The sequence below is a fragment of the Colobus angolensis genome, unplaced genomic scaffold, assembly GCF_000951035.1.
Source record: "Colobus angolensis palliatus isolate OR3802 unplaced genomic scaffold, Cang.pa_1.0 Scaffold111, whole genome shotgun sequence".
In the NCBI taxonomy this organism is placed as follows: Eukaryota; Metazoa; Chordata; class Mammalia; order Primates; family Cercopithecidae; genus Colobus; species Colobus angolensis.
The window spans coordinates 6,128,621-6,143,589 of NW_012112142.1; the positions used below are offsets into that span (position 1 = coordinate 6,128,621).

At 38.1% G+C, this 14,969-nt stretch overlaps 1 protein-coding gene across 1 annotated transcript in view; it reads left to right on the forward strand.

Moving 5' to 3' along the window:
• The first annotated feature begins 8,678 nt into the window (after positions 1–8,678).
• The window catches only part of TTC29 (tetratricopeptide repeat domain 29), a 264,979-nt gene continuing 258,688 nt past the window's right edge, over positions 8,679–14,969 (forward strand). The window contains 5 exon segments of the mRNA XM_011956790.1: positions 8,679–8,852; positions 9,490–9,536; positions 11,833–11,895; positions 11,898–11,932; positions 14,552–14,649. Coding sequence (XP_011812180.1) covers positions 11,862–11,895; positions 11,898–11,932; positions 14,552–14,649 — 167 coding nt within the window. The 5' untranslated portion in view covers positions 8,679–8,852; positions 9,490–9,536; positions 11,833–11,861.

Consider the following 14,969-nt stretch of genomic DNA (forward strand, 5'->3'; position numbering starts at 1 on the left):
TCAGCTTTTATTTGTACCCTTATTTTAAAAATTGTTCCCTGTGAGACTATAATGAAAGTTATAGTAGAATTTTACCAAATGTGACATTTGTCATCTTGCCTATAACAAACTCTAAGAAATATAATTATATTCTATATATTTTTCATAAATTTTGAATTTCCTTTGCATATACACGGTTACTTTTTTGTCCTTGGAAAACGAGAAACTTAATTTCTTAATTACATTGCACAAATATTAACGTGTCTCTTAATATTTAAGAATGCCATTTGTTACATATATGTAGCTGGATATAATGTACACACATAATTAAGATTTAAAGATATTTGGACAACTATCGAAGCACATTATTTTGTAGATATTTGTCTCCACCTATAGAAAACATTGCCAATGTAATTTTATTAATTACACAGAGGCACAAAATGATGAAGATGAGTAAAATTAACCATAAAGTATATTTGAATATTCATGTTCAAGTAGTATTTTTAAAAATCAGCAGATTTAGCAATCTGAGACAACAGAATTGGACCAAAACAGGACCCAAAGTATGAAGATGCTAAAAAAAAATTGATGTTTAACACCCACTGATGTTTATAAGATAAATTATGAAGTGAAGCTGGTTCTTTGTGTACTTTGGATTTAAAAACAATATGATTTGTATACATTGAGAAAAAATACTTAGGAAAATACATTGAGAGAAAAAAATAAATAAAATGAAGAAATGCAGATAACCTAGGTTTTCAAGCTAGCTTCTGATGGCTGGCTTTCCGTGGCGTTTTGGATGTTGATAGTTTTTGTTTCGTTTTTTGTTTGTTTGTTTGTTTCGTGTCACCAGGCTGGAGTGTAGGCAACATCTCGGCTCACTGCAACCCCCATGTCCTGGTTTCAAGTGATCCTCCTGCCTCAGCCTCCCGAGTAGCCAGGACTACAGGTGCACTCCACCACGCCCAGCTAATTTTTCGTATTTTTAGTAGAGATGGGGTTTCACCATGTTGGCCAGTATGGTCTTGATTTCTTGACCTAGTGATCCACCTGCCTCAGCCTCTCAAAGTGCTGGGATTACAGGCGTGCACTACTGTGCCCGGCCAGATGTTGATAGTTTTAAGGAAATAATTTCTGAGACCTTTGACTTTCAAATGTGCTCCTTTCCAAAATTGCCACCTAAGGACTATATGGCCTCAGTGTGCTGCTTCTCCTTTGCCAGTCCCATTTCATTTTACAAAGTCCAACCAAAGGGACACTTTGGGAATGCATAGTTAAAAAAACTATTTGCTGATTCTCCTTGATTAGATCTTAAAAGTTATTTTTGTAGATTCTTCTAAAGGCAAAACACTTATGACAATTACAAGAGAGTTATATATGTAGGTAAAAATCTATAAAAAGGCTTTCAACTCTAAATTCAGTACAAAGTTATTACTTGCAAACATCAATAAGCAAATGGTTTTTTTTGTTTTGTTTTACCTTAGAAAATGTAGTGCAGTGCACTGTTTATGTAAGATCGATAAATATTGACTTCCTCACCTGACTTATTATACAAATGGAAAATATTTGAAACTCATAAAATATTTTATAATATTTTCAGCCAGGTCAACAACACACCATCATTTGATACTGTATAAATAAAATATTTAGGCTTTAATTTCTTAAACCAATTTTATAAAATCTCTATGTAACAATAGAAAAATTAATGTAATTGTTAGGTAGGCTCTTTAATGCGATTTATCAAATGAATCTGAGAGCTTCAACCACTTCTTTAGAAAAAGTGTAATCTTCTGAAAAGTTCTGTGTAACTGATATTATCTGTAATTAACACCTACTAGTTTGTGTTTGTTAATTAAATTTTATCTCATCTGTGTTATCTAACGCTTTCTAAATTATTGTGTAAATTAGTGTTCTTTGGTTGTAAGTAATAAAAATCAACTCTGGCTACCTTTAGAAAAATTAATTCATTGGAATAATATCAGGGGCTCACAAAATCATTGCAAAGCTGGAAAGCCAGACTTGAGAAGGGTAGCTATCAAGGCAGATCCTGGGGCTAGAAAATAAGAACTGCAGTAATTCTCACGGCAGGGTGCAAATGCAGAAGTTTTGAGAAGCTAATTCATATCAGATTCCAAAATCCAAACAATAGGCAAATAAGCATTTTGCCTGGTTGTGCAAATTTCAACAAATTATACTTCACTTTGGAGTATCCCTCCATCTAACACTCCCCGCCACAAAACAAAACAAAACAAAACAAAACCCAAAAAACCTTCATTGAGATGAAAGACTCCTGTGTTTTCATAAGATTTATATCATTTATTTTGGCATGTATTGATAGTACCAAGACATGTAGGGTACCTGCTATTTCTTGCTTTCCAAGTCTTTTAGAAACCTATCAGTACAATGATGCCACATGTTATTGCATAATATGGTAAGATAATTAAGGTCCCTGTGGGTTAAAATGCAGCAAAGAGGCAGGGTTGATGGGTTACAAAGTTGGAAAGCAAAAGTATACTGCTATCCCTGCTACATAAAAGCAAATTACTTCTATTTTTTTCTATTTATCAAAATGTAGGGAAGAAACAGTATATGCTCTGTATCGGGTTGCTCCAGGAAAAAAGGCTGTATCAGGAACAGTAGCACATTTAAAGTTACCATCAGATCAACATATTCTTTCTCAAGGTACGTGTATTTTGTCCAGCTAACTCAGAGATAAAACAGGAATATGCTAGGAGTGATCACCCCTAAAATATTCAAGTCTGAAATTCCCCTGGAAATTATTAGTTTTGATTTACTATTTTGGTAGGAAAGTGTGGGGTTAGCTTGCAGTTGGCCTATGGTAGCTTTATGTTTATCTCCAAAGATGGCTGGAGCCACAGTACTCTCTTTCAGCCAAGATAGAAATGAAATGCACTAGCTAGTGATATATAATATGCTATTTAAATCCTGAAGCTCCCTTGAATGCACCCTGCATGAGCTTGTCTACATCGCTCTTTAAAAAATACAGATTGGTAATCTTCACCTATATTACCTGATACATAGACAAGTTTTGGCTATGTGACCAGTGGAGTGTGAAAGATCCCTTGGTAAACTTTTGCTGTGAAGATGAAGTGCATTCTGAGTGACAGTGGGAGGATCAAAGAAGTTGCACCTTGGTGTTCAGGACCAACCTGAGGTTGCCTTGTGCTTTCTTATTCCTGATTCTGTGTAGCCTTTGACCATAGAAAATCCTTCTGAGTAAATATCACCAGAGTCTAGTGAGTCCTTTCAATTATCTGACCCAGAGCCTCTTTGACCCTTTTTTTAAACCATAATAACCTTTATTCCATAGGTTAGATGGCCACTAAAAAATTATGCCATTTTTTGCATATATCTGTAGACTCAGAGGAATAATTATAGGATGGGCTCAGAGTCTACTAGGTTTATTTTAGAATTAAAAAAATTAATTTACCTGGAATCTATTAGTAAGTTTGCTCTGGATCCCTAGAAGTTAGTATTAGCTCAGAGTTAGTGTCTAATGTCAGGCAATCCAAAAGTTGTGGATATACTCTTCTCCCCGGTGCAGTTACCTAAGTAAATAAATACAGTTACCTGTGAGAAAAAAATAGGAGAAAGATTCACAGTGTGCACTTGTGATGTTATTCCTGGACCCCAGGGTTCAGAGCTCTTTCATTCAATGTTCTATGAGTCTAGTCTTAGAACATGGTGAGGGACAAGTACTCTCTACATTCCACTGTGGTAACTCAGGTCAGGCCTCTCTTTACCAGATTTAGGAGACTTTATTATCCCCTTTTCTCATACAAGTCAAATTCTAAGTAGATTACCCATTATTTGATTTCTAACAATGTCATAACCAATTAATCATAATCGTAGATCTCTGTAGATCAGGTCATACTAATTAACACTATGGCATGGCTGTATGTTTATGGTAAATACACCAAATATCCCATGAGATTTGATAATCTAGCCTTTCTTTCCTGGAAACATTGTCTCTCCCTTGAAGTCATGGTGCCTTTTTCAGTTTAACATCTCCCACTAGCGCTATTAAACAAGGGAAACATGATAATAATGAACTTACAAAGTCTCTGGCTTTGTAGATCTCAAATCCTTGAGGAATGGAAAATTTCAACATGGTCTTAAGGGAACATAGGAGGTAAGACATAATGATGTATGCTACCATTCCTGTCTCTGAAAGACTTAAACTTTTTTTTTTTTGCAACACAGCTTACTTTAGAGTTGGGAAGGTTTGCAATACCCAAACCAGAAAAGTGTCAAATACACTTAGTCACGCAAAATAACACATGAAATTTAGAATCTCTGGAAAATGCACTCATTTGACAAATTTATTTTTTCTAATATTGTATTCCAACCTTTTTGTTGAAGAATCCTCAAAAATCTATTCTGAAAGAAAACAATGTTCTTAGAGTTTTACTGATATAAACCAGCAAATTCATTTTTCTCTCTCTCTCTCTCTCTCTCTCTCTCTCTGTCTCTGCGTGTGTGTGTGTGTTTGCGTGTGTGTGTGGGTTTGCAAGAGCCTCCTCAGATTTGGATATTTAAAATAGTGTCCCCTAGGACATGATGAAATTCACTTGTAATTACAGATCTGGATAGGTTGGGTAAATAAAAATGTATTGTATTTTTTCTTCAAGAGAACCACCTTAGGCAAAGAAGTAGCAGTATCTTCAAGCAAGGAAAGAACAGTTATATCAGTCAAGAAAGGGGAATTTTCTGAGCAAAGACGCCTCAGTGGAAAATGCTTAATACGGGCTTTGCACTTTAGGCTACTAAGTCTTCTCTGAATATGCCTAGATAGCACAATTTCCATTGTTAAAAATTTAGCCACTAGGTTCCCCATTTGACCCCCTCATCCCTGTGCAGGCTTTCTTTGGATAAGATGTAATAGCTGGATCACCAGTGAGGCAATCTTGGGAATGGAATCCATGTGTAGTGAAGCTAAAAACAGAAGGAACTAGGAATCTGACACCATGGAGTGTCATTCCCATTCTGTAGTTTGCTTGTTTGTTTGTTACTCACAGCTGAACCTAATGCTAATTAATAGAGTAACCAAATACAATATGGTATGTAACACAGAAATTTTAACATTAACAAAAGAAACACTTTTCCTGGAAGAAAAGATAATTTAACAAAAAAAGACAACTTTGAGGTACTGTTCCACCACAAAATAATGAGATCCTGTCATTTGCAACAACATGGATGGAACTGGAGGTCATTAGGTTAAGTGAAATAAGCCAGGCACCGAAAGATAAACTTCACATGTTCTCACTTATTTGTGGGCACTCAAAATTAAAACAATTGAACTCATGGAGATAGAGAGTAGAAGAATGGTTACCAGAGGCTGGGAAAGGTAGTGAGGGGGTGGAGGTGGAAGTGGGGATGGTTAAGAGGTACAAAAATATAGTTAGAAAGAATGAATGAGATCTAGTATTTGATAGCACAACAGAGTGACTGCAATCAATCATAATTTAATTGTACATTTAAAAATAAGAGTATCAGTTGGATTGTCTGTAACACAAAGCATAAATGCTTGAGGTGATGGGTACTCCATTTACTCTGATGTGATTATTACACATTTTATGTCTATATCAAAATAATTCATGTATTCCATAAATATATACACCCACTATGTGCCCACAAACATTACAAATAAAAAGACAACTTTAAAACACAAATTAATATATTCAAAGATAATTGCAAACTATTTCATTCATAAAAGAAGAGTCTATAAAGAAGGAGCAATCAGAAAGCAAGAACGTTCAAAGACTAAGAATGTGACTCCTCCTATGTACAAAAAAATCAATTAAAGACTAAAAAGCAATATTGTCAAAAACTTACAGACTTTAGAATATAAAGGCAAAAAGAATAAAAATCTTCTTAAAAAGATCAAGGATAAAAATGACAAATCTAGGGATCTGCATTCACTAAACAGAATCTTAAAGAAATAATAGAACAAATTTGAGACGAGGGAATTATAATTTAAAAAATAGAAGACAATTATCTAAATATAAAGAAGGGTGTGAGTACTCAGCTGAACAGTTCTACCATAAAATTCGAGAACAAAAAAGATAAAGAAAGTAACCTAAAAATACCTGTGTTGAGGGGAAAAACCAGGTCTACGACCATCATTATGATCATTAATTGATATCTAGTCTTTCAGACACAGGTGAAATCGCAGATATCTGCTTTCTTAAAGTTGAGCATGGCTATTTCAGTTGTGGCCAACGAAATGCAAAAGTGATGGGTATCCTTTTGGAGGAAGCCTTTAAAACTAATGTGCAGTTTACTCTCATGATCTCTCTGCTACAGACCAGCTATCCTCCAGGCTGGCAAAGATTCTCTCATATTGACTCTCCTGTGACATAGCATGGAGCAAAACCCAAGGCTGACTTGTGATGGTGACATACTGTAATCAATAAATAAACGTTGTTGTTTTAGGCCGCACAGATTTGTGGTTGTCACCGCATATGGATCTTACTATTACATCACATACAAAGGAAGGAAAATAAAATTGGCACTAGACTTCTCATCTCAAACACTGGATACTAGAAAACAGTGAAATAATACCTTCTAAATTCAGAGGGAAATGATTGTTAATTTAGAATGTGCAACCCTACCAAAAGTTCATAGGCAAAATAAGGATATTGTCAGACATGAAAGAACTTAAAAATGTTATCTCATATGTTCTTTCCTAAGATGTTACTTGGGGATTTGTTTAGTAAAACAAGAAGAATTCAGAATAATTTTACTGTAGAAATTGATGATTGAGATATCAAAACCACTTTGAGAACAATTATGGGGAGTAGTTAAGATGGATTGGCTTGCACTAGAAAATTATCACTTTGCTTCTTTAGGGAACTGACCTAACCTAAAATCATTTCTCCAGGGAAAGATTGGAAGAGGAAACTTTAGAGGTTGTTATGTCAGTAATAGCATTCAAATTATCAACTGCATCACCTGACCTTCTCCCTAGAATTCTAGGTGGGGAAGACTGAGGAGGCAATGAGAAGAATTACATAAGGAAGAATCTGTTTGAAAAACCACTCTATTCTGTCATTCATTCAGTTAATTCAAAGAATAGTTTTGAGCACATACTGTATACTAATCCTTGTACTATTCCAGGGAATTCAGAAAACAGTAAGACAAAGTCTGTGCTTTCAAGGTACTCAAAATCTTTCAGGCAAGTTTGGTTCCCATAAGCCAAACACCATGCAAAGTTACACTGATAAAATAAAGGTAGGTCTAAGACATAGGAGCGAGAGGAGGAGAAATTAATTCTGTGAACAGGGGTATTCTGGAATCCTCAAAGCTTTCAGAAAGGCCTGAGTCTCTAGATAAAGTTGCACCTGAATCTGGCATCCTTTGTTTGCCGTCAGTTTCCTTTTTTGCTTAAGCCCGTTTGAGTTTCCTGTCACTTGCGAATGAAGTTTTCTAACTGAAGGAATTCTATGCTAAACAGAAGGAGAAAGAGAATTAGTCAAAGAACTTATAGTGAAAAAACAGCAAGTAGGAGAAATAAGTCCAAAGAAGCAGGAAGGAACTACCTAGAAAGCCAACTAAGACAGCCTCCTGTGAGAAAGGAAGGTGAATGGAATTCACAAACCTCTAAGTCAGAAAAAGCAGCAAGGACTGGAAAAGAATTCACACAGGTCACAGTGGAGTGTGTTAAGGTGATGCTGAAATTGGAAAATAAACTCATGAGAATAGAATGAGAGTCTTACTGGTGTGGGAGATGGGTGGAGCCCAGTTACAGATTGTCACAGTCATCATTGAATGTATAATGTAAACTTACTTGGAAATAATTTAGTAACTTGTGACAGCAAATCAGATGTTAGAATGAAAGTGTGGTTATGGTTGATATGCTTGTACTCCAAATAGAATCGATTTATGGTTAGTAGAATGATTCGTGTGAGCAGTATTGCTGACTCATTCTCCTACAATGCGTGACAGGAGACAAGGAACAAAAGCCTAATTTTCCAGCACTTCTGTATTTTAGAAGTAACAAGCGGCAAGCCTCACTTTCTTGCCCCATATATATGAGGGAATGAGCAAGAAGGTTCACTTCCTTGCACTCATTCTGAGAGGAGAGATGGCATGATGGGCCAGGATTAACAGGATGATATTTATTTAGTGTAAATATAAAACCCTGAGTTTCAGGTAAAAATGCAAAACGAATGATAGATGCAGGGAGGTTCTCTTAAAGAGACCTTGAGTATTTAGCGAACCACAATTCAAAATTGAATTGTCTGTGGGGACAGGACAGGAAAAGGCATTTGTGGTGGGTTCTGACTGCAAGAGAGGCTGAGGAAGAGGAGAATGAATGACTTAGCTAGATGGATAAATTGGCTTCAGGTCACGGGGTCATGAATGCCTGGCTCAGCGTTTTCCTATCAATCCTGTGGACAAAAGGGCAATGAAGAAAAACATTGAGAATGCAAGGCCACGAAAGACATGAAAGTGGCAAATTCGAGCCCCTTGGGTTATGTGAAAATGCCTAAAAGCGAGCTAACTTCTGAAAGCAACCGTGCTCGAAAAGCCTCCGCTGTCTGGGGGCCCCGCCCGGCCGTCAGTAAGCTCCGCCCCTCGCCGGACTCCGCCCCCAAGCCCGAAGAGTCTGGGAGCTGCCCCAATCCCAAGGCCCGGTTTAGCCTAACCCCACCCCCGGTCGTTCCGCCTTGCCTCTCTGTTTCCCTGGAGATGCTTTCGGCGTCCCCTCTCTCCGCGCCGGCGCAGCCAGGCCTCGGAATCACTAACAGAGGAGGGGGCGGCGCCGACGCCCAGCACCTGCCGCCGGTGGGGGACTCACTTCGGTGGAAGGGAAAACTGAAGGTGTTTCACTGGGCGAGTGCACCGAGGTTCGTGACGGCAGGGGCGAGGCTGGGACAGGACTTCCTCAGTTCCTTGGAGAGGCGGGCTGTTCTTCAGGCAGCCCCTTCCCTGACCCCTACAGCCCTTCCTCCATCAGTCTTTCTCAAGCTTCCTGAGTCCAGGCCCTCGCCAGGTACCTCAAGAAACTAATTGAAAGAGAAGTAGGGAAAGGCGCCAGTCCCTCTTGTTCCCCAGTTCACCTGACCCTCTGAGGGAAGTGAAAAACTATGCATAGGATAAGTCCTTTAGTCCTGTTGAGAACTAGGTGGGAAAAGAAAGGGAACTGAGATGCTCTCGGTTTTTGGCAAAGATAACTCTATCTTGTAAATTTGAGAGAGCAAATGGTTATCCCTAATGTCACATTTGAATTGAAATACATCAATACATATACATATTTCAGATGTTTTGGCTTTTCACTGATTTAGTGATTAGTTTCTCCTATAGGATCTATACTTGGGGATTTTCTTTAAAAGTTCATCTAAACTTAGATGGTAGGAACTTAGTAGTATTTGTTGTAAGAGTGAATCTTATTCCATGACTCGGGGCGGGGAGAGGAGTTCCACTACTGACTGATTTTAAACTTCTTTTCTTTTTTGCTATTATTCTTTGCTTCCTGATTTTCAGGCTGAAGTCTATAAGCCTGGAGAGACTACCAGCAGTAATCTGCAAATGTAAGTCAAGTGAAATATGGATTGCCTTCAGACTCTTTTCCTGCTTGATTTTGTGATTTAGCCATCAATGTCAGTTGGTAGGAAATGTATTTTCTATTTATTTTACTTAACAACCTATCTAATTACCCACGAGAGAGTGCCAGAAGTGTCAAAAAATTATGATACCAAGAATAAACATTATTAGTGACTCTTCATAAATTTATTTTTTCTTTACTTAGGGAGCATAGTGGTATTTCTTCTGTAGTTTTCGTTAAACTTTCATAGTAAAAGAGCTTGTGATAATAGAAAAGTTGTAATTCTTATGAATGATTTTTAGTAAAATCATATTTGTTTTGAACTTGTGATGATGTACAATAAACTCGCTTACTGTGCTTTACTGGCTTTATTTCTCTCATCTCAGTTTTTACTCCAAAGTGACTGAACCCTGGAGACACTGGTCAGCCTCAGACATAGTCATTCTCCAAGTAGCCTCCGTTTACACAGTAGTAGGCCTCCCTCCTTTGTGTTTCCTGATAAAGGCATCTCTGGGGATAGAGGGAAGGGGGGTTACTCTTTGAAGAATTTTACTTGGGGGCCAAAAATTTAAACTCACACCATGGGACGCATTCAGCCTGACCTAGCACTCTCAAACCTTTCATCCTGTATTTCTCCATTCTCATTTGTCTTTGCATGTGGGGGCCAAACTTAGAGATTGTAACTGTGATACAAGAGCCAACCAGCAGATCAAAGGGTACACCAAATCTCTTCTGAATACCAACAGTGGAATGGCTTCAGGCGGCCTTTTGATCTTTGTCTCAGCACCCGATGGTGCCATACTGCAGCACTGCCCACTTGCTGGCACTGGGGAGGTGCCTCTGGGTCCTCCTAAGAGGCTGATTCTGCCTGAGCTCCTGGGGCTAAGCTCATTCTGGTGCCAGCCAAAGAGGTATCTTTTCATTCTTCTTCTTTCTTACTCACCTGAACCTGAGCAATATCCTTTCCTGCAGTCACACCTATCTTGTGTGTTTTCCCCTGAGATGCTGATCTAGGAGAACCCTAAGGAGGTGCCATAACTAATGGTGATGTGCTCCATTTATGCTGCAGGCGTGGGTTAGTCACCTCATAGCACTAGTCCCATTCTTCATTGTTGAGTCTAGGCTGGAGCTCACATGGAAACTGAGAATGCTGTCTGACCAACACCAGGAAAATGATGCAACTCATATTAACAAAGACCAAAAGGCTTTCTTTACAGGTATTTAATTTAATGTAAGTACCGCAAACCCTGCTTGAACTTATAAGGCATAAAAGATGGCAATTACTTAGATAAGAAAGTAATTTGTTACAGGACCCCTTTAAATATTTGGTGCATTCAAAATATTAACTGTGTCATAAAATTCAGATCACACATTATCTGTTATGTAAAACAAAATACCTTATGTGGCCATGTATTGATTCTGAGAAACAAAGTTCCCTTTCCCGATAGGCATTGGCAAGGCACGATGTGGGGTTCAGAAACAAGGAGAAAGCCTGTTCAACTTCTACCCTCACTCTAAGCTTAAACTTTCCAACATAGTTTGATTGAGTGATATTTTTTCCAACATGCTTTTTTTTTTCCACTTTATCATTCAGCTCTGATAACTTTTTTCCACTTTATCATTCAGCTCTGACCACCCCCCATTCAGAGTTTGTGCCTTGAGGCTTGCCAGCAGGGCTTGCAGTACTTACATTAAACTAAATTTAAGAGTAAAGGTGCTCCTGCTGCTAATGTTCTCAGATCAGAGGAGAGCAAAATGAAGGAACTGGCAGCTGAAACTTTAATGGTAGGAAACGTTGACTCAGAGTTTGAAAAAAAAAAAAAAAAGCGCAGTTGATCTGTATGACAAAGAAGACATACCCCTCTCCATGTATGTCATTTGCATTTGGTTTCTATTCGATCTCAAGTAAACATCAAAAAGGATAAATTTTATATGACATGCTGGTATGCCAACTTTGGTGGGGAGTTATACTCACCTGGATGAGCTATGTTGACTGGATCAGCACCTCTGGGGGCTGCTCTCTTTTATCTGTCTACAAATAGCTGGATATTCTTAGTATTCAAGGAAATTGCAAGCACTGTTCCTCATTTTGAACCTCCTTAGTGAACTCTTCAAAGACCCCTGCAATTATGAAGAGATTACCCTGGCCCCAGTGCCCACTGCATAATGCTTTGGCAAGTCAAGTGGGGCTTTTAGAAAAGAATCTAAAATTTATACATGATGGAATGCCCCAAATAAGGCACACTTAGTTGTTTTCCTCTCTCCCTTTTGAAATTTCCTAGGGCTACACTGGTCTGGGTTAAGAACTTAGATGATTCAGATGTTCACTGTAACATTGGAAGACTCTGAACTCTGTGGAACAGTCTTCACAGCTCCTGTGAAGTAAGCTCTTGGGAGGCCCGTTTGGGGAGCTTTGGTGTCCCTTCAAACCTCACATGAGTCATAACTTCTTACCATATGCTCTGTATGATGTCGCCGTTTAGTAAGTTCTTGTTATTCCAGTAACTCAACTATTTAATGTAACATCTAATCAGAAAAACAGATTTTTAAAGTTAAAAAAAAAAGTCATTATGTTATGAAGTTATGAAGGGTAATATAGTATGTTTCTAATGTTTAGTCTGCAGGAGAGGACTAACATTTACTGTTTAGATTGTGCACTTTAAAGCTACAACTGCATAAAAATAAGTAGGCATTTTGTTTCAGAGATCGTATCACGCCTTGATAAACTGGTAGTACTGGGATTCTATTATATTTAAAATAAACCACTGATCTCCATTAGAATTCTCTTTAATTATGTGAAAAATGATTTTTAGGCCAGGGTAATAATCTTTTTCAGTAACACGAAGCTGTCTGTTTACACTGAATTTCAGAAGATTTTCTCTCGTCTTAGTGCTTCTCCACCCCCACCTCCACCATGGCTTTGTAGCACTAGAGGAATATTGTGTCTCAGCCATCCACGGGTGGTTCTATTTCAGGTTTGACTACATCTCTCCTTCTCTACTCCTACCTAAGCCACCACCCTCTCTCCCCTGCATTTCACAGGAGACTTTGAGCTAGCCTCTCTGCTGTCTACCCTTTCGCCTACTACAGTCTAACCTGAAAGAAAAAGTCAGAGTGATCCTTTCAGGATGAAAGTCAGATCATGTCAATTCTATGCCCTGTATCCTCCAGTGGATTCTTACCTCAATGAGAATAAAAGCCAGTTTTTATAGTAACCCTCAAGATGTTACACTGTTGGGACACCCAACAAAATTCTCTGTAATGTCTTTGAGCTTGTCTCCTTCTGTTTTTATTCATCCCTTTGCCATTGGTGAGCATTTGGGTAGTTTCTAGTTCCCTGCTTTGTTTTCCAGTAGAGAATCTTATCAACATCTGAGGTTCTATATATTTTGCTTATTTGTGTATTGTCTTTCTCCATATTTACCCCCATACTGCAAAGTCTGTGAGATCAGAGAGTTTTGTCTTTTTCTTCACTGCTGTATCTTTGGCACCTGGAACAGTGCCTGTCACCAAAAAGGAGCTCACTAAATATCTGCTGAATATATTCAAGGCCCAGATTTTATTGTGATTTTCCCTGGGTCACACAGGTAGTAATGCTGAAGATAAGCCATTTAAAACCTAAAACAAGCCTTTCAGTTGCTTGGTGAAGCTAAGAGTACAGGTCAAACCTGGTGGACATAGAGGGTTTGAGATCAGGAGCCCCTGGCCTTTTGGATGCCTCTCTGTGTAACAGAAGCATGGATTCTTTTGCATCTGAGAGCCCTTGCACCATGTAACAATTTTTCTATTCTAAGTTCACAGACATCATGTCCACGTGTCCCTTTGGAGTAAGATTTAGATAACTTGATTTTATAGACTTGCCTTCCTAATTGCTCACCACTGTGGCACAGTGCATTTTCCAAAAAGGGCTGCAACAGTATCTCCCATGCCATATTCTTTTCTTACAATGAAACTTTGACACTCCCCTATCAATAGATGGTTCTGTGTTCATTTGCCTTGAATCTGGGTGAACTTGTTATTACAGCAGAAGTGGATGCTATGTGACTTCCAAGGGTAGACCCTAAAAGGGAATAAAGCTTCTGCCTGGCTTTTCTCTAAAATACTTGCCTTTGGAGCCTGGAGCTGCTACATAAGAAGTCTTAGGTTGCCATGATGTGAAGAAGCCTATGCCACATGAGGAGACCACATGTATGAGTTCTAGCAGATAGCCCTAGTTGAGTCCCAACTAAGAGTTAGCATCAACCACTAGAAAAGTGAGTGAAGATACTTCAAGGTGATTCCTGTCCCCTATCATTGGGTTACTGCAGCTTCTGAGTTTTCTCTGCAGAGGCTCCTGTCATCATGGAGGAGAAAAAATCCATGTCTATCATACCCTGTCCTTATTCCTGACCCGTGTAAAGTGTGAGATAAAGTTGTTTTTGTTTAAAACTTTTTAAAAACAGTACATTTTGAAGTGATTCATTATCTTGTTATGGCTGTGTGCTTTCTCAGGGCAGCTGTCTCCTTGTTGAGAATTGTTCTTATCATCTATCACATCTGAGGGAAAGCCTTTATTTGCGAGCAATAAGGCTTTTAGAAAACAGCAAGTATGAGCAATTTTCAATTATTGATAATAACCGGAAAGCAACACATAAACATTGGAAATCCGTAGCTATCCTAAAAATCTTTATTCTTTAATTGCAATCATGTCCCTTACAAAACTCTTACCAAAGATGCCAACTGAACCATCAATGCTTTTATCATATTTTCTTCTTATCTACTTTGTGGTGAAGATACAGACAAATAATAAATTGGCCAAAAAGCAGACAATGGAGGAAAATAATGAGAGAAGCAACCTACAGAATCCACTCACTGAGCATCATTCCTGAATAATACAGCTATAGCACTACATGTAGACATTCTCAACTAAGATGACAGACTGTGAATCTCTAATAATGTCTTAAAGGATCCTTTGAAAGATTTATTCTTTAAAATACAATTTCTACTTATTTCTTTTTGTAGTCCGAAATGACCACCCTGCCCCCACTGCCCATGACACGCCCAAAGCTTACAGCCTTAGCCAGACAGAAGCTGCCTTGCTCCTCCAGAAAAATTCCAAGGTACATGCCCCTGGTTTTTACTTATTTTCCTACAGAATGAATTTTGTGTAGTAAGAAATGTCAATAATGTATCTCAGAAAATAAAATCATTTCAAGAGAAGAGAAAAATACCTTGTTATATTGAGAATATTGAAATCTGCTGTTTCAAAAGGATTTATGAACCACATTCAAATACTGCAAATATATTTATTTATTTATTAATCTAGTTGTTATTTCATCATTTTATTTCCTATTGCAATTATATCATGGTTCCCATAGAGTTTTGGAGATAAGTTTCCTTTTTAAATGTGTATGGAAAACAGAAAGCAGAAGCTTTCGGA